Source organism: Mesoplodon bidens (assembly GCF_964165515.1).
Source record: "Mesoplodon bidens genome assembly, chromosome: 14".
Classification (NCBI taxonomy): Eukaryota; Metazoa; Chordata; class Mammalia; order Artiodactyla; family Ziphiidae; genus Mesoplodon; species Mesoplodon bidens.
The window spans coordinates 28,004,113-28,024,947 of NC_138170.1; the positions used below are offsets into that span (position 1 = coordinate 28,004,113).

At 42.6% G+C, this 20,835-nt stretch overlaps 1 protein-coding gene across 2 annotated transcripts in view; it reads left to right on the plus strand.

Annotated features, from left to right (window-relative positions):
- EXOC6B (exocyst complex component 6B) overlaps positions 1-20,295 on the plus strand; it is a 722,789-nt gene extending 702,494 nt beyond the window's left edge. For both annotated transcript variants that reach the window (XM_081253931.1, XM_081253932.1), the window contains exons 21-22: positions 12,416-12,528; positions 16,701-20,295. In XM_081253931.1, coding sequence (XP_081110057.1) covers positions 12,416-12,528; positions 16,701-16,827 — 240 coding nt within the window. In that variant the 3' untranslated portion in view covers positions 16,828-20,295. The remainder of the gene's footprint in view (positions 1-12,415; positions 12,529-16,700) is intronic.
- Positions 20,296-20,835: the final 540 nt, after the last annotated feature.

The window sequence follows — 20,835 nt, forward strand, 5'->3', positions numbered from 1 at the left end:
CCATCTATTTGTATCATCTTTAATTTCTTTCATCAGTGTCTTATAATTTTCTGCATACAGGTCTTTTGTCTCCTTAGGTAGGTTTATTCCTAGATATTTTATTCTTTTTGTTGCAATGGTAAATGGGAGTGTTTCCTTGATTTCACTTTCAGATTTTTCATCATTAGTATATAGGAATGCCAGAGATTTCTGTGCATTAATTTTGTATCCTGCAACTTTACCAAATTCATTGATTAGCTCTATTAGTTTTCCGGTAGCATCTTTAGGATTCTCTATGTATAGTATCATGTCATCTGCAAACAGTGACAGCTTTACTTCTTCTTTTCCAATTTGGATTCCTTTTATTTCCTTTTCTTCTCTGATTGCTGTGGCTAAAACTTCCAAAACTATGTTGAATAAGAGTGGTGAGAGTGGGCAACCTTGTCTTGTTCCTGATCTTAGTGGAAATGGTTTCAGTTTTTCACCATTGAGGACGATGCTGGCTGTGGGTTTGTCATATATGGCCTTTATTATGTTGAGGAAAGTTCCCTCTATGCCTACTTTCTGCAGGGTTTTTATCATAAATGGGTGTTGAATTTTGTCGAAAGCTTTCTCTGCATCTATTGAGATGATCATATGGTTTTTCTCCTTCAATTTGTTAATATGGTGTATCACGTTGATTGATTTGCGTATATTGAAGAATCCTTGCATTCCTGGAATAAACCCCACTTGATCATGGTGTATGATCCTTTTAATGTGCTGTTGGATTCTGTTTGCTAGTATTTTGTTGAGGATTTTTGCATCTATGTTCATCAGTGATATTGGCCTGTAGTTTTCTTTCTTTGTGACATCCTTGTCTGGTTTTGGTATCAAGGTGATGGTGGCCTCATAGAATGAGTTTGGGAGTGTTCCCCCCTCTGCTATATTTTGGAAGAGTTTGAGAAGGATAGGTGTTAGCTCTTCTCTAAATGCTTGATAGAATTCACCTGTGAAGCCATCTGCTCCTGGGCTTTTGTTTGTTGGAAGATTTTTTATCACAGTTTCAACTTCAGTGCTTGTGATTGGTCTGTTCATATTTTCTATTTCTTCCTGATTTAGTCTTGGCAGGTTGTGCATTTCTAAGAATTGGTCCATTTCTTCCAGGTTGTCCATTTTATTGGCATAGAGTTGCTTGTAGTAATCTCTCATGATCTAAAAGCTGGTTCTTTGAGAAGATAAACAAAATTGATAAACCATTAGCCAGACTCATCAAGAAAAAGAGGGAGAGGACTCAAATCAATAAAATTAGAAATGAAAAAGGAGAAGTTACAACAGACACCGCAGAAATACAGAGCATCCTAAGAGACTACTATAAGCAACTCTATGCCAATAAAATGGACAAGCTGGAAGAAATGGACAAATTTTTAGAAAGGTATAACCTTCCAAGACTGAACCAGGAAGAAATAGAAAATATGAACAAACCAATCACAAGTAATGAAATTGAAACTGTGATTAAAAATCTTCCAACAAACAGAAGTCCAGGACCAGATGGCTTCACAGGTGAATTCTATCAAACGTTTAGAGAAGAGCTAACAACCATCCTTCTCAAACTCTTCCCAAAAATTGCAGAGGAAAGGACACTCCCAAACTCATTCTATGAGGCCACCATCACCCTGATACCAAAACCAGACAAAGACACTACAAAAAAAGAAAATTACAGACCAATATCACTGATGAGTATAGATGGAAAAATCCTCAACAAAATACTAGCAAACAGAATCCAACAACACATTAAAAGGATCATACACCATGATCAAGTGGGATTTATCCCAGGGATGCAAGGATTCTTCAATATACGCTAACCAATGAATGTGATACACCATATTAACAAACTGAAGAATAAAGTCCGTATGATCGTCTCAATAGATGAAGAAAAAGCTTTTGACAAACTTCAACACCAATTTATGAAAACACTCTCCAGAAAGTGGGCATAGAGGGAACCTACCTCAACAGAATAGAGGCTATATACGACAAACCCACAGCCAACATCATTCTCAATGGTGAAAAACTGAAAGCATTTCCTGTAAGATCAGGAACAAGACAAGGATGTCCACTCTCGCCACTATTATTCAACATAGATTTGGAAGTCCTAGCCACGGCATTCAGAGAAGAAAAAGAAATAAAGGAATACAAATTGGAAAAGAAGAAGTAAAACTGTCACTGTTTGCAGATGATATCTCTATTCTCTACATAGAGAATCCTAAAGATGCCTCCTGAAAACTACTAGAGCTAATCAATGAATTTGGTAAAGAAGCAGTATACAAAATTAATGCACAGAAATCTCTTGCATTCCTGTACACTAATGATGAAAAACCTGAAAGAGAAATTAAGGAAACACTGCCATTTACCACTGCAACAGAAAGAATAAAATACCTAGGAATAAACCTACCTAAGGAGACAAAAGACCTGTATGCAGAAAACTATAAGATGCTGATGAAAGAAAGTAAAGATGATACCAACAGATGGAGAGATATACCATGTTCTTGGATTGGAAGAATCAATACTGTGAAAATGACTATACAACCCAAAGCAATCTACAGATTCAATGCAATCCCTATCAAATTACCAATGGCAATTTTTACAGAACTAGAACAAAAAATCTTAAAATTTGTATGGGGACACTAGAGACCCCAAATAGCCAAAGCAGTCTTGAGGGGAAAAAAATGGAGCTGGAGGAATCAGACTCCCTGACTTCAGACTATACTACAAAGCTACAGTAATCAAGACAGTATGGTACTGGCCCCAAAACAGAAATATAGATCAATGAAACAGGATAGAAAGCCCAGAGATAAACCCACGCAACTATGGTCAACTCATCTATGACAAAGTAGGCAAGGATATACAATGGAGAAAAGACAGTCTCTTTAATAACTGATGCTGAGAAAACTGGACAGCTACATGTAAAAGAATGAATCTAGGACCCTCCCTAACACCATACACAAAAATAAACTCAAAATGGATTAGACACCTAAATGGAAGACCGGGCACTATAATACTCTTAGAGGAAAACATAGGAAGAACTCTTCTTGACATACATCACAGCAAGATCCTTTTTGATCCACCTCCTAGAGTAATGGAAATAAAAACAGAAATAAACAAATGGGACCTAATGAAACTTAAAAGCTTTTGCAAATCAAAGGAAACCACAAACAAGACGAAAAGACAAACCTTAGAATGGGAGAAAATATTTGCAAACAAATCAGTGGACAAAGGATTAATCTCCAAAATATATAAACAGGTCATGCAGCTCAATATCAAAAAAACAAAGAACCCAATCAAAAAATGGGCAGAAGACCTAAATAGACATTTTTTCAAAGAAGATATACAGATGGCCAAGAAGCACATGAAAAGCTGCTCAGCATCACTGATCATTAGAGAAATGCAACTCAAAACTACAGTGAGGTATCACCTCACACTGGTCAGAATGGGCATCATCAGAAAATCTATAAACAGCTGGAGAGGGTGTGGAGAAAAGGGAACCCTCTTGCACTGTTGGTGGGAATGTAAATTGATACAGCCACTATGGAGAACAGTATGGAGGTTCCTCAAAAAACTAACAATAGAACTGCCATACAACCCAGCAATCCCGCTACTGGGCATATACCCAGGGAAAACCAAAATTCAGAAACAGTCATGTACCACAAGGCAGCTCTATTTCCAATAGCCAGGACATGGAAGCAACCTAAGTGTCCATCGACAGATGAATGGATAAAGAAGATGTGACACATATATACAATGGAATATTACTCAGCCTTAAAAAGAAACAAAATTGAATTATTTGTAGTGAGGTGGATGGATCTAGAGACTGGCATACAGAGTGAAGTAAGTCAGAAAGAGAAGAACAAATACTGTATGCTAACACATATATATGGAATCTTAAAGAAAAAAATTGTTCTGAAGAACCTGGGGGCAGGACAGGAATATAGACCCAGACATAGAGAATGGACTTGAGGACACGGAGAGGGGGAAGGGTAAGCTGGGATGAAGTGAGAGAGTGGCATAGACATATATACACTACCAAATGTAAAATAGATAGCTAGTGGGAAGTAGCTGCATAGCACAGGGAGATCATCTCAGTGCTTTGTGTCCACCTAGAGGGGTGGGATAGGGACGGTGGGAGGGAAACGCCAGAGGGAGGAGATATGGGGATATATGTATATGTATAGCTGATTCACTTTGTTATACAGCAGAAACTAGGACACCATTGTAAAGCAAGAATACTCCAATAAAGATATTAATTAATTAATTAATTTAAAAAATTAAAAAAATAAAAACCTGTATTCTGACTGGAAATTGTAAGGCTAAAGACAAAAAGAACTGTATGAAAATATTATACTCTAGTTAGTAAACTTGTTTTTCTCACATGGGTATGAATTAGCAATTCTGAAACTAATACTGCACTAGGATTGAACCAATAAGTAAAATATAATGAGAGCCAGGTTTCTCATTGTCAGAGAAAGAAGTGATAAATAAGGAAAGAGGGAAGGAGAGAATGAATCCTGTGGTGTTTGACTGGAATCATAGACATCAAATATGAACTCATGCTTTTAAAATATATTCACAAAAGATATAGATGTGTTAATAAACATACATATATTTCTTAGCTCTGTCCACTGAGAGGGCCTAGAGGCAATAACATCTCAATAGAAATGAGCATGCTAAGTGCTTAGATGTTGGTTTCTAAAAACCATTCCCCAAAACAAGGAACTCTAGCTCCTTGGAGAAGTAATTAGTTCCAAAGTAAGGGCAGGGAAAGTGCAAGATGAGCTTGGAACATTTTATAGTGCCAGCAAGTAAGGAATTGTTCAAGAAAGGATAGGGACAGGTGGAAAATACACAGGAGAGCCAGTCTGAAGGCGTCCCTAATGGCCAAAGCCAGAATAAGTTGAACAACAACATGAATAATGATTGTATTAGATTATAACCCACAAAATAAAATAAATATCTGTGAGGTCATACTGATATAAATAATTGGACAAATAAATAAATGGAGGAAAAGGGACAGCACTTTTCCCCACAGGAGAATTCCATTTAATAACTACATATATTAAAATTATTAACATTATCAATATTAATAATAAATATTGTAGGCAGGATCCACCAATGGATGTTAAAGTTACTGGACAAAAGTTTGAGGAGAAACAGGATATTTGCATAGTACTAAAGTATATCTCCCATAAGAAATGTATTAATTATTTACAAAGGTAAAAGTAATAACTTTGCAGTAGAGAAACTCACCACCTTAACCAAATGATCAATAATGAGATATGTATGTGGGCATCATATATACCTGATATGATGCACTTAGAAGGGGGCACTATCACTCCTTTTCTACAGTATTTTTGCAAAAAAAAAAAATGCATAACCTCAATCGAGAGTTTCTTAACCTCGACACTATTGACATTTGGGGTTGGTAATTCTTTGTCGTGGGGCTGTCTTGAGTACTGTAGGATGTTTAGCAGCATTCCTGGCTTCTACTGACTCGATGCCAGGAGCATCACCACCACTACCACCACCCAGCCTTGTTACAACCCAAAATGTCTCAGACGTTGTCAGATGTCCCATGGGAGGCAAGATCTCCCCTAGTTGAGAACTACTTCCTCAACCTAACCATAAACAAAGATTGGGCAGACCCAAATTAAGGGACATTCTGCAAAATAAACGACTGGGGACTTCTGCAGCGGTCCAGTGGTTAAGTCTCCACACTTTCACTGCAGGGAACACAGGTTTGATCCCTGATCGGAGAACTAAGATCCTGCATGCTGCGTGGCACAGCCAAAAAAAAAAAAAAAAAAAATTAAATGACTGAAAGTAAAGTGTAAGTATCAAGGTCTTGAAAAATAAGAATGAGGAACTATAACACATTGGAAGAGTCTCAGGAGGCATGATGATTAAATGAAATGTGGGATACTGGATTGGATCAGAAAAAGGACATTAGCAGAAAATCTGGTGAAAATGGAATGAAATCATAGTTTAGTTAATAGTATTGTACCAATGTTGATTTCTTGGTTCTGATCATTGTAATATAATATGTGGACATTAGAGAAGCTGGGTGAAGGGTATAGAGGAACTGTCTAAACTATTTTTGCAACCTGTATGTAAGTCTAATATTATTTCAAAATAAAAATTTTTTTAGAAACAAAATCTGCCACTGATGTTAATAAAATGCAGGCAAATTTCCATATTTGACTCTATGACAGAGATATAATTGTAACGTATTTGTTATTGCTGAGATGATTCTCATCACCTTTAAGACATTGTCTGATAATCAAAGTAAACTTAAACCCAATGCACATGTATATGTGTGTTTTGAACCGCAATTTATATTTGCTCTTTAAATTTTGTTATAAGTGGAAAAACTTGCAAAACGTTCAGTTGATAGTTCAAAAAGAAGAAGAGTATGTCACTTAATAGCATTTAACATATTTGGCTTGGATTACAGTTACTTATGTTTTTCTTTTACAATATTCTATGTGAGGGAGAACCACATATTTTAATATCACTTGAAAGGCCAACCCCCGTCCTTGCATATATTAGATGCTTTTAAAAACATTTGCTGAATTCAGTGGGTTTATATCTTCATTAAGAACAACCAAGATAAGAAATATGTTTTATTATTCATGTTTCAAATCCTATGAGTAAATAGAAGGGGTCACTTCACTTGAACTTTTTAAATTTAAGAAGGTTATAATTTTTATGCAACTCTCAAGAAATATAAATAGAATGAACATAGTGCAGGCCCACAGTGTGGTTCTGTAAATTCAATCAGAAGTCATCACATGCAGAATCAAGAATTTTAACGCTGTCCTGGCACAGAAGTAAGAGCTTATCAAAAGCCAACTACATGGAAACTCACTAACTAACGAGGAGACGTGATGAGAAAAATGAACTGTCCTTGTGGTTGTGTTAGCAAGTTGCTCCAGCTTATCCAGGCTCACCAGGCCTTACCAGCCAAACCAGACCCTTGGCTATGGACTCTTCTGACCAGACCAGGACACAGGGCCCATGTGTACACTGATCTTCTCTTATAATGAGACTAATGTTATAGGTGCTTCCTTGTGCACATACACCACTTAACACTATTCCAGGCACACTGTCATCACTTAACTCTTGGCTGAAGTCACAAACTAATCCCAAAACATAGTGTAGATGGAATACTGGAGGTACAGAAGGCCATATGAAGTGGTACTTGAGATAGAGGTTTAGACAGTACCGAGATGCACCATTAAACACTAAATCATGTTATAGTCTTTGTGATGCCAAAGGGAACGTCTCATTGTGGTGCTAGTTTTTGAGTTATCTTCTATTTCTGACAAGTATGAATGGTTTCCCATTTGTGAAAATGATGTAAAGTATTGTTTACAAAATTTTTATGACCAAAATATGAATCAGTACAAACACGAATGTTAAGTTAATAATAGCACATGTGGCATGAGGATGTGGTAAAAACTGCAAAAGTGATACTCAATAAAGTTTGAGGAATAGTGATCTTAAATTAAGTTCAGTCTCCCACCTTTGATGCTCCTCTTTTTTCTTCTTCTCCATCCACCACCTACTTACAAACATCAAGAAGTAAGATGCCTTAAAATGCATATATAGTATGCTACTTTCTGTGAAAGAAAGAGGAGGGAATAAGAAAGCATACGTGTATCTGCTTATCTTTACAAATAGAAACATAGGAAGGACAAATCCAAAAACAATGGAGTTGGGTACCTATAAGGCATGGTAGGAATTGGGGTGAAAGGGATACAACAAAGGAACGAGTGACACTTTTCTGAGTTAACATTTTTGTATTGTTTTGACTTTTGGAAGCATGTTAATGTCCTACATATGTAAAAAATTAAGAAGGATGGGAGGGAGGAGCCTAAAACTAAAAGCAAATGGAAACAAATGAACCCAGTTGTATTTAGATGAATACCATAACCAAACTGAAGGGAAAATTTAAAAAAGGACTAATGCAAGTGGCTTATGAGCATAGGCTTTGATTATACACACTCAAGTTGGGAGAGGAAATTGCAAACAAATCTCAAACTCTTTTTAGCAGGCTTTTTTTTTTTGTAGTGGTATATACAAACAATTCTGAACTGATTTTAGATATATTATAGGATTGAGCAAATTAATGAATGAGATGATGTCATTGAGAGCCAGGATTCTCACTGTGGAAGAAAGCACATGCATATATGGAATAGAGGAAGGCAAAAAAGAACTCTGGGAGAATGATTAGAATTAGAGGTATTGGTGTAAACTCATGATCTCTAAAATGTGTGTGCATACATGCTTATATAAGTACACATGTATGTATGTATGTATATGTGTGCATGTGTATATGTGGATTACATGCATATATTTCCTAGCTCTGTCCGCTGAGAGGGTTTAACTCCCCATAGATGGTCCCCAAGTAGCAATGAGCACACTTGGCACCCAAATCTTGATCTCTAATAACTTTCCCACTAAAAGAAACCAGGGCTGTTCAGAGAAATGGCTGATTTCAGAACTGGGCATGGTAGATACAAGATGAACCTGCAACACCTTATTATGCCAGAAAGTAAGAAGTCCTGAAAAAAAAAATCATGGGGGCATGTCCCAAGGACACAGGCTCTAGCTTGACAGATCTCCCACTTGCCAAACCTGGGACAATTTGAGCATCAAAGTAATTAGGTATAGTAATGAATATAAACCATTGAAAAAATGGAAACCCATGAATCCATACCAATAATAAAATAGATAAGTTAATGGGGGAGAAGGAGAGAGCACTTGCGTATGGTAGAATGCTGAGAGACAACTGATAAACGTGGAGGGAAGGATAGAATTGGAATGTCATCAGTGTGAGACCATCACAGTAAAGACCAAAGCGAAGAAGAATCCTCAATAGATGCTAAATCTAAGGGGGAATTTTAACCAGGAGCAGTATATTCACATGGTCTTAAATTGTCTCCTCAATTGCTTCCTAGTTGCAAAAGAAAATATAGTACCTAGACGGTGGAAAAATCAGACAACATCTTGACTGGGTGATCCAAATTAATATCACCAATGAGAGACAAATGAACACTGTATATTGTATACCTCCAGATGTGATGCCCTGAGGAGGACATAACATCACATGTAATATTCTGGCCAGAAATGCATGTCTTATATCTTATTATAAGCATTAGAAAAACCAAAACTAAGGGGGGAGAAAGGAGACAGGGAACTTCTGAAGAGTTGACATCCTTCGAAAATGTCAATATCATATAAGAAAGAGGCAGGCTGTGGAAATAGGCCAGATTAAAGTAGGCTCAGTAGATAACTAAATGTAATACCTAATCCTAAATAAACAAAAAGGCTATGCAGGATTTTATTGGGTCAATTTATAAAATTAGGGTATGGACAGTATCAATATTAAATTTATTAAAGTTAAAAACCATACTGTGTGGGCTTCCCTGGTGGCGCAGTGGTTGAGAGTCCGCCTGCCGATGCAGGGGACACGGGTTCATGCCCCGGTTCGGGAAGATCCCACATGCCGTGGAGCGGCTGGGCCCGTGAGCCTACACGTCCAGAGCCTATGCTCCGCAATGGGAGAGGCCACAACAGTGAGAGGCCTGCGTACAGCAAAAAAAAAAAAAAAAAAAAAAAAACCATACTGTGATTATGTATGAGAATAGCCCTAATTCTTAGGAACACTGAAATATTTGGGGATAAAGCATCATGATATAAGTAATTTACTCTCGAGAGACTCCAAAAAGAGATACTGTGTGTGCAAAAAAAGAAAGAGAGAGAACACAAATGATGGAGTGTATGGGGTAAAATGTTGACAATGGATGGATCTGGGAGGAGGGTATATGGTGCTCCTTATACTACATCTATTCTTAGAACTTTCTGATAAATTGAAAATTATTTCCAAATGAAAAATTTTTTAAATAAAAAAGAATGTGATCGTTAGTGATGACTGACTGTTCTGCATCCTTGAGAGAGACTTTATCGAGATTTAACAAGGCCATTACGTGCAGAGAACTAGGCTGAGAGGGCCTGGTTCACCTTCGAAAATCATAGTCTGGAGACCAAAGTGCTGTCTTGATAAACAGGCCTGCCACTTTTCTTGTTCTCTTATTCTAACACTGTTTCTAAGGAATCCAGTAGAACTGCACCCCAAGGCAGTTAACTTAGTTAAGTCCCACCCAGACTCTAGTATGTGTCCATCTGTCTCAGAGGAGGCCATCAGACCTAGGTACAGGCCACTGAAAAGAACTGTAGAAAGCAGCACAGACCCAGAGTGTGAGCTACAGGTTCATACTGGTTGAGCTTAATAGAGTTTGTGTAGCTTTCATGCCTGGAGTGGGATAAATTAGGTAGCTTGTCATCCCAGAGCTCTTAGTCTCAGTACTGGCATTGAGAGACTTTGGCAAGAATTTAAAAATAGAAAACTTAGAGCTAAGTTATGAACTGCCCTCCACACCCCACTGGTGATTTACCCAGGTTTCATCAGCCCCAAAAGACATGGTGTTCTTTGCAGTAAATCAGGAAATACTGATACCATTAATTCCATCACTGAGATTAGGAATTCGATAGTAGAGAAGGTAGTTTTATTAAATGCATATTATATGTCCACATCTGAAAAGTAATACCTGAAATAGGTTTAAGAAATCATGTTTTCATGTTTTTCCAATTAAACTTACTTGTTTTTCTTTCACCTTTCTTTTGTTAGCTCCCTAGCATGCAAACAGTAAAAGGTTTTTAAAATTTTCTGAGAAAAAATTTTAATTAAGAAAATGCTATCTTTTTCATAGTTTTTTCCTTGAGGTTTGGGGGGAAAGCGTAATCATATTTGTAGACGACCTTTAGAACACTCCAAGTGTCCAAGGGACACTCCAAGTGTCTGTCATGCTCCCTAGGAGAAACTGTCTTGACGGGTCTTTGGACACTATAGGATAGAAATACTAAGATTAGAATAGGAAGTCAAGGAAATATTTCTTCTAAAGGAGAGCTCTGCAAGGCCTGGGGACAGCAGAAGGAAGTGGTAGAAGCCCTTTTACTTGCCAACGAACATAGGCATGACCTAAAAGCGACCTGAGAGGGTCTTTTGGGGCCGTGCTGACCCAGGCCAACCAACGTGTCTGTCTCTCTCCCCCTCTCCTCTCATCTTTAGCATCCCTTTCTTGGCTGAGAGTTTAGGGGCTTTTCTCTGTTTTAGCAAAATTTTTGGGACTTCAGCCAATTCCCATCCTGTCTGAGGAAGTTCATAACAGCCATTCTAAGAGAGTGGATAGAAGAGGAAGCTTGGCCAAGTAGGACAAGGCCCACACTGCCCATTTGCCCAGCTGGGCAGTGAAGACAGACAAGGGAAGAAGGTGTGCCTAAGAGCCCAAGCTCTGGCATTGGATTGACTCTAGGCCTCTCTTTGTTCTGCACAGAGTGATAGCCATCTACAGTCCTCATCAACTGTTATCTCTTGGAAAGGGAGAAGTAAAGAAATGTCTTGAGTCCAAAAGCACTTATATGTATCTCATTGCTAGAAAGCCAGCTTGAAGGCCCTTCTTCTATGTAATGATGTGAGTCTGGGATGGTGACCCCTCTAGAAGTTTATAGAGGGGAGCTAACACCTTCCCTTTCACCACCCCTACCTTTGAAAGGCATTGATTTCATTTTTCTTTTTTAGCTTTACTCAGTTACAATTTTTAAATATTTATTAGAGTGATACCTGAAGCTAAAGCTGGCTGGGAAAGAAAGCCTTTGACAAAATATATTTAGTTAACAGGTTTCCATCTGTTCAGCCAGTGTCCACATAGGTGTAATATATTGCCTCGTGTAAATATTGCATGGCCCATTTATGCCTTGGTTCAGTGTTTCTGTGTTGTCTGTGTGTCTGGTTTGTTTCTGGCATGTGCATGTGTCTATATCAATGGAGTAATTTGGGCAAAGTCAATGCAGCAAGTCATGAAACTCGTACTTGAACCCAGACCTTCCAACCTGAAAGCTCACATAGTTGCATATGTGGCACTGGACACATCCACCTTTATTTGTTCATTGTTGAATTCTGAGCTCCTAGAATGGTGCTTGGCACATGGAAGGCATTTCACAAGTATTTATTAAGCAAATGAGTGATTATTATGATAGTCTTGTGTTTTGATTCAGTCCAATGTTAGTTTCATTACAGGCCTGCCTCTGAGAGCTGTCTGCTAATAGCATGTACTCTTAGCAACATTACAGTGCTTATGGAAGAGATGACTCTGTCTTATAGTGATTACTTATTTATTTTCTTAATTGCAATACAGTCTATAGCCATTCTTTCTCTTACTATGTTTTTAATTTTATTTTTCAAGTCTACTATAGATGGTAGTGAAGGATGCTAGGGGTTTCTGAGATCCTGATTTGTCTTATCTGTCTGATGAATTACTGGGGTGGGGGTTTGGATGTTTTACAGCTTTTAGATCTCTTCCTCCAGTGGGATTGGTCAACCTACCTTGCTGACTATGGTCAACCCACCTGCAAGTACCTCCGGGTAAACCCTGTGACAGCTCTGACCCTGCTTGAGAAGTGAGTACCCATCCAGTGGTCTGTGTTGGGGGGTGGTAAAATGGGGATGGCGGGTTGGTATAGAGGATAATTTTCTCTTTGCCAATACCTTGAAAAGACCGCAAAGAGGCCCCATTCTTAAAGTCTCCATAGGTGCTCTCAGCAGTCTCCATCATTGGATTTGGTAGGCCAGTCTTCCTCTTGTGGCCTCTTAATTCCTGAGCCTTGACAAGCTAGGGCAAGTATGGGTCAGTTGGGCTCTGACATTACCTCAGAGCTTACCTAGAGATGACAAGAGGAGAAAGGAAGATGCCTTAGTTTGGGGCTCAGTTCAGCCTGGTGAGCAGAGTGAGCCTGGCCCCAGCCATCTGGGGTATGATGATGGATGGAGAACAGCCCCACAGAACAGGTGGCTTCTGGTTCCTAGCAGAGAAGCTCCTGAAATTACTGAAACCTTCACCTGCCCCTCCAAGCCCCGTCCCTGCCAGATTGAGCTTTACTGTGCTGACTGTCCCAAGAAAGCTGTGTTGGAGGTGCCTAATTCTTGCTTTAGGCAGTCACTGGCCCACAAAAGTCCTGCTACAGGGCTGTAGCATCTCTGACGGAGAGATGCTTCCACTGAGATTGAGTTAGCCAAGTCCGGAGCATCTCACTAACCAAGATGTCACCCAGATGCTGGAATCTGCTCTTCATTGTAGCCTGGCTCTGGCTTTAGCTTACCTAGTTGAGAGCTGGCAGACCAGAGACTAAGACCCATGTAAAAGGGAAGCTTTTTCTTGTCATCAAACTAGATAACCGCTGACTTCTTAGCAGCTTCCTAGGAGAGTGCCTTGCATCTTGACAGTGTAGCAAGTCTACGTATATAGCCAGCCAAGCAGGTCTCAAATCCTAGCAAGGCAAGGATCAGAGTCCAGGAGGCCAGAGTGGAGCCTTAGACAGAAGCAGAGGCTGAAGTGTACCTTCCTACTGTGCAATAGAACAGGGGAGAGAAGAGGAGGAGGCAGAGGTGTGTGTTTGGAGCCAAGAAGCTAAGAGCCCAGAGTTGACTTTCTCCCGATCAAAATAGAGACTGATGTTGCCATTTTGACTTTGTTTCCCATGGTTCTCTCTCCCAATGACTTTCTTCCCTAGGATATCTAGAGAGTAAGTATATTATTCACTTGGGCCTTTTCCATCGCTTTGAGGCAAGTCCTTCTGGTCTCCTCACTGACACTGATGACTACACTAATACCCTGCCCTGTGAGTTGTCCCCACCCTGACATACTAATCTACTAACCCAGTCTGGTGCCAACTGGCTGGCCGCCTCCTCTCTCCTTGGTCCTTAGAGTGACCCTTGGCTTACCAGTTCCTTTGGGGCTGAGAGTGGTAACAGGGATTTTCCCCCATCGGTGCCAGGTGAAGGGTTGTTCCCAGCCAGCTTCCTGGCACACGCAATACCCTTGCTAGTCCAGGGCCTAGCCCTGACTAGCCCTGGCAATTCAGCCCTGACACAAGGGAGCTCCTCAGCAGTCTCCCCTCCCTCCCAGTGGTGAGGCCCATGGCTTTAAGATCTCCCATCGAAGACTCTTTAGTAGAGGCAAGGCCTCATCCCAGAGTTCTCAGTACCCAGCTGAAATGGCTTTTGAGTTGGTGCTTAGATGTCATATTCATTATGTGTCTAAATGGGCTCTAGGATTCCCTTTGGCCAGTTGCCTCTCAACCATTCTTTACTCCTCTGTTCCTGAGAATCTCTAGATCCAAGAAGTAGTGGCTCATCTACGTCCTATGGATCAACAATAGGCCAAAATAATCAGCCTCTTGGGAGCATTCTGGAGGCCTAGCCAGTAATAAAGCCATGTGCTTAGCCCGAGCGATCAGCAGGGTTTAAAAGCTCCCTTCCAAACACAACAGGGCCAAAGGCCACCCAGATCACTAAAATCTGTATTTCCCAGCCTCATAGGAGTCAATCCCTTTACCTGACCCATTCCTGCTTTCCCCTTGACACTCTCTCCTTTTCAACCTGACACTTCTTAGCAGGGTGAGACATGGAAAGACCCAAAGACCTGTTGAGGACATTTCAGGAAAGAGAAGAGGCCCCTGTTCATTGAGAGGTGGCCATAGCCAAAGTAGATCCAGATCCTAGGCTTACAGAATGCAGTGGGGTGTGGGGAGGGCTTTCCTTTGGTTTTAGAGCGTTCCAGGGTACAAACCAGCATGCCACTATCAGCCCTCAGGGCACTTGAGTTTCTCTTTCAAGTAATCCCAACTCCAGGTCTTAATGGCTAAAACATCCTGGCCTCTGGGGCCTAGAGACCACCCTCTTTTTCCCTTTCTCCTGCCTTATTTCTGGAACTTCCCTATGGGAGCTGAAAGCCATCCCTGGCTGCCTATCTCTGGGCTGCTTTGAGGAGTCATGAAACTAATGATCACATAGGATGTTAAATTAAATGTCCTATAAAGGTAGGAAGTGTTTTTATTCCCTTATTATTTCTTTCTGTTTTGCTTTGTGTTGGTTTTATTTAGATTTATAGTATATCCAGAAAAGGTAAAGGAGCTGTTCTCCGGCATAAATAATCCTAAATCAAGCCAGTTCCACAAACATAATTGTGCAGTTAATGTTTAAGGGACCAAATACAATAATCATCGTAGCCTTGGGGACCTTTGTGCTTTCTACAACCTAAACCTCTAAACCTCTGTCATCTCTCCTTCTGCCTCCTGTCGAAGCACAGGCCTCCACATGTGGGTGGTTGTACCTTATACCCAGTGTCTAAGCACGCTTGATGAGTAATTCCAGGCTGAAGGCCCTAAAGCTTAGGTCAGAGAGAGAAGTCTCAATTCGTTTGTGGCTGTCACTGTCAGCCAGAGCCATAAAGCAATGGTGCTCCTTAGAACCTCCCTACCATATGGATATAAATGTCCTTATGGGCTCTCTGGCCTTTTGACCCACTGACCTCTAGTCTGTCCCTCTGCACAGGGCCACCCCACAGAAGAAAACATGGGCCAAGATTGGCCAAAGGCCCTGGGAAGTCTGCCTGAGAGCAGTTTACTCCCCAGTGCCAGGTTCCTTCCGTCCCCTCTCCTAGCCTATCTCCGTGCAGGCCAAGGGACTGTGAAGTCAGAGAGCTGGCCAAGTTCCTGGGGGATGGTGAAGAGGAGCCGCCTAGCCTGACCCCAAGGAGAAATGAGTCTGGGCAGTGTCCTTAATTCTCTACCACTAGAACTATCCGTGGGCTGGAGGTCCAGTGTGCAGAGGCTGGGGCCAGAGTTAACAATCACGAACAGATGTCAGGGGCTGTGGGCCCTTTTGGGGGAATAACAGATTCCTGGGATCTGTCACAATGGCTTAGTCGGACTTGGGGGCTGCTCTGGTGACCTCAGCCTGGCCTTGACTTTCTCCATCCATGCTTCCCAGTTAGGTCTCTCCATCTGGTGGAACTGGTGGCCAGAACTGCCCATGGTTTGTGCTCTAGGAATATGCCGTCTCTGGAGTTTTAGCATGAGCCAGTTAGAAAGTTTTCCAAAGGTCAAGATCTGAAGACATAGCAGCCCTTAAGAACTTAGGGGCTTCTCTTGCCTAAAGCCCCGGTTGGCTCAGTCTTTTGGCGCCTGCCTTCCTCAGCACCATGCCCTCTTACCACCTCACTGCCCCTGGGCCCCTACCCCGAGGCAAAGGAAAAGAGATCAGTCAAGCCCTTGGTTTTGTTAACGGTAGGATAGACTAACCAGATAGCGGAGGGTTTGGAAATGCACAGTGGCTTTCAGTTACTCATGTTCTTTTGGAATTGCTAGTTAAGAGCATCGTTCTGCTTTACCTTTCAAATACCAGCTGTAAGGTCCCAGCAGGATTTAGTAGGTTTATGAGGTGATGAGAAGACCTTAGACATTCTCTAAGGTCCTGTTGACCATCAGGGCTGCAGCAGGTGCCAGATACCTACAACAGAGGCATACCTGGGCGTAGAAGGGAAGGAAGTAGGAAGGGTGGGTATGGATGAGGAGGCGATTGGCCATGGCTGGCTCTTGACTGTTCTCCAAAGGTGACTGAAGTGGGGAGGGCTTTGGGTGCCAGGAGGGCAGCTTTGTCAATAGTAGTAGGTGAGTCCGCGCCTGACAGTGGAAGTGTTCTGGACTCTCTCAACTCCGGGTGGTGCTTAAGACACACTAGCCACCATTGCCGCCTCAAACACTTTGCTCTCTTTCTTCCCTTCTCTGTTTAGGATGAAGGACACTAGCCGCAAGAACAACATGTTTGCACAGTTTCGGAAAAATGAGCGAGACAAGCAGAAATTGATTGACACTGTGGCCAAGCAACTCCGGGGACTCATCAGCAGCCACCACTCGTGAAGGCAGGCCTCGGGCCCACAGAGGCTGCTGGCTGCAGCCCCAGAGTCCGGGCCCCAGCACTGGCTGGCCCTGCATTTGTGCATTCTTCTTCAAAGAGAGCAAATGTATTTTTTTAATAACCTATGTACAGTATTCGCATAACCTTTCCCTATAGTGAAAGAGGCACAAGGGTAAGCAAGTCCACGAGCTGTTGCTAGGCTGGGCTTCAGGGGAAGTCATGCTACACTGTCTGTATTTTCCTAGAGATGGTGGTGTCATCGGTCCAGTATGATAAACCACCTTTCATCCGTGGCTCTAGAGCTTAGATCTGGGGCTCAGAAAATACACAAACAGAATGGCTACTTGGCTCTGGGAGGTAAGGTGAGTAGGCAGAAGGGTAATAAAGTACATCCTGTTCACTCCTAGGGGCCCCATTCACCGTGTAGGCGAGGCCGATTCTTCCTGATGCAAGGAAAGGGCCTGGAAAACACTACTACTTAGTCTATCAAAGACCAGCACGCAGTTCTGGAGGTTCACCTCTTCAGTCCACTGACTTTCACTGACCGGTGAACAAGCGTGCTGTGTGGCAAGATGACGGCTTCGCTCCAGTCCCCCCAAGGACGGCATTTTTTAGCCTAGATCTGACCCAATGCTTTTACTTCTAAGTTTTCTGGGGCACGGTAGAGCTGAGTACGCAACGGGAAGAATTGGACCTTGTGACTAACTATAGGCGGCCCCACACCAGGAGGAGATCTTGAAAGCCAGTGCAAATGGAATCAGAGCCCCAGCCCTTCCCCATTCCTCTCATTGTCAGGGTACTTGGTTCAGGGCATAGGTCAACAGTTATTCCTTAGACAAAGAGTCTCAGACTTGGCCTCTTCCAGCAGTGTCATTGGGATAGTCAGATTCCAGAAGCCTGAAAATGACCCTTACTTTACCCTTAGGTAAAACCTTGGAATCATTCCTTTGTGTTTTAAAGCCAACTTTCTGGCCACCATCTTTAAAGGAAATATCATCAACTCTGTACTGTGGGGACAGCTATAGCTGGACTGAATGGATGCCTTTAGGGATGGAACCACTGTCACCGTGAAGTAGAGCGGATCAGCCATGGCTAGTGGTTTGTTACCCATGGCACAGCTGTCCCTCACTAAGTCATATCCTGGATAAGCTCTTCTTGCTCAAGCCCAAAGCTTCCATCCCCTTTTGAGATCCCCATAGCTATCTTTTGGCTTCATCTGAGAAGGCTTGCCTGTAATCCTATCCCTCAAGGTCTGGAGTTTGCAGAGGAGCCTGGACCAGCTAGCTTGGAGGCTGTGTCCTCTGTCCCAAATGGACTCCCGAGACTTAATGCAAGGGCTTCACTGTGAAGTCAGGCAGAGGAATCTGCCCTTTAAGACACTTCAGGGAGATGCTACTAAGGCTACTGGCAAGAGTATAATCGTGCATCACCAAACAATGACAACTAAGCCACACAGTCATTTCCAGCTTGGGTTAGTGGAAGGAAAGACTCATCAGACAGAATTCTTCACTCCCTTTGTCAGCTGCTGAGTTGCTTCTAGGGAAGGCAGTGCTTCCTTTTTCACACCCCGACCCCCACCAAATATTGTATCACAACTTAAAAACCATGGGGAAGAAAATATGCACACCGACACGCAGGCTTCCTCAAAGCTGGAGACCAGGCTGCGTGTGGACTCTGCAGAAGCCTTCTGAGGCTCATCCTAGGGGCTAGGCAGTTTGCCCAGGGCTTTAGAATGAGGCTCAGAGATGAGTGCTGCTACCCAGAACTTCCATAGCCAAGGAAAGGCAGGGGTCCATGGGAATGAGACCCAAAATACCATCTGTCAGGATCTGGACTTTATTAGAAAAGAACGAGAAATGACCACACTAATCCCATTGCTTCAGAAGGGCCCCAAGCACCCTCCTTCACTAGATGCCAGTTTACAGCAAGATCTCTTCCGCTTTGAGTGCTGAGACTTTGAAGTGGAATGGAGAGAACCTTAAGCATATCACAGTAGTTTTCAACTGTTATCATTGCTGGCCTGGTCTCAAACCTGTACCCTGGGGCTTCCCTGGTGACGCAGTGGTTGAGAGTCCGCCTGCCGATGCAGGGGACATTGGTTCGTGCCCCGGTCTGGGAAGATCCCACATGCCACCGAGCGGCTGGACCCGTGAGCCATGGCCGCTAAGCCTGCGCGTCCAGAGCCTGTGCTCTGCAACGGGAGAGGCCACAACAGTGAGAGACCCGCGTACCGCAAAAAAAAAACAAAAACCTGTACCCTGGAGAAACAGTGCTATAGAAGAGAAAGTGAACAGGGTGGAGGAACGTGGGTTACTCTGCCCCTTGCACACACAGGTCCCTCTACAGAGAACGCTTATTCAAGCCCAAGACTCATAGGGTGGATCCTTTGCTAGATCCCTTCTTCCCTCTCCGTCTGCCTCAGCCTTCCCTAACAAAACCAACATGCAGCTACTGAGTTGTCTGTGGGGACACACTCTTGGTGAGCAGGGAAAGGTAAAAAAACAGGGACCAGCAATGTCCAAGCTGTTTGAATTGGTGAAGTAAGAGTTTTCAGTTTTGTCTATAGGCCTCTAGCTGCGCCTGCCCTTGCGAGGACTTGTGCAAAGCATGGGTGTCCATGCCCCTCAGACTCCTGACATCTGGGCTCAAATGCCCAGAGGTGTAGAAGTGCCCTGGAGGCCTCAGTAAGAGGCGAGAACATGGGTGCCTGGAGGTCTTTCTGTCTTCTAGTTGGCTGAGTTCTTGGGAAAACCAGGTCCATATTCCTGAAGGGACAGTCAGGTTTGGGACCCTAGTGGGTTTCAGTAGTACTTTAGGCAGCTGGTATAGTTTTAACGTATCTCATAGCAAAATCTCTTTGAGTAGACTGTAAATGAAGCTCTTGGGGGTGGGGAAGAACAGGACCTGGAAATTGGGAACAACAGAGAGTCCCCACTGGTAAAGGGAATATACAGGCTTACAGGGAGCAGTCCCCAGTATTTTCATTGTCTCCCAGGCCTCCAAGTCAGCCTGCACACTTGACAAGTGCTTGCTCAGCAAATCCCAGACCCAGGGCCCTTTATCCCCAAGATTGGCATTGCCCATGACTCTCCCCATGAGGCCTCTGAGCACAGTCCCTGGGGCCTGCTGCAGAAATCCCCCTCACCATAGCCTCGCTTCTCCCAAGACTCTGCACCTGACTGCTTCCATTGCCTCTTTTTTTTTTCTTTCTTTTGCCTGAGTTTGCAGTTACTTTTCACTAATGTGTTGGAAATGGCCTTTTTATTTTGCACATTTATGGGGGAAATTTAGCAAAGTCCATTTTTAACTCTAAAGGGAACTTTTTTCTTTAAAACTAGTAAAGCTACTGATACAGATGGGCCTCATGGTTAGTAGAAAACCTCTTATGTGGAAAGAGCATGTTTATTCCTCCTGTACGTTTTCCTCTTTTAACTGCTATTAAATAAGACATCCTATGTACCTGTTCAAAAGCCACGGTGTTGTCTCATGGTTTTTTGTTCTCCCGCCCCTTTTGCACACTGCAGCCATGGTTGGTGATCTGGATGATGGCCATTGCACCCCTTGAGCCGGACTGAGGACTAGAGCAGGCAGAAGCCTGGTGGGGAGGAGAAAGCCTGCCTGCCGGACAAGGCAAGAAGTCGAATTGTGGCCTTGGAAACATTCCAAACTACTGGGCTAGGCTTTCCTGTCTATACAGTTAACACAGGCATCGTCATCATCATCAAGAGGAATAACCCTTGACACGCCTGGTTTGTGGGGAGCACCAAGCTAGGCAACTGGGGGCTCAGTGTGTTTTGAACACCAGCCCTGCTGTGGAAAGTCTCCTGGGTAAGATGGAGCCAGGAGGGATTATCTAGAGCAAGGAGCGAAATGAGCCCGCCTTAGAGCTCGGTGGCGGAGAGGGACAGGCATCACGGTCTGGTGTAGGAACGGGTCTGGTCAGGGAAGACAGCACAGGGAAATCAGGATGTTAATTAGCTGGGCCTTGAAGGAATTAAATTCAATACGGT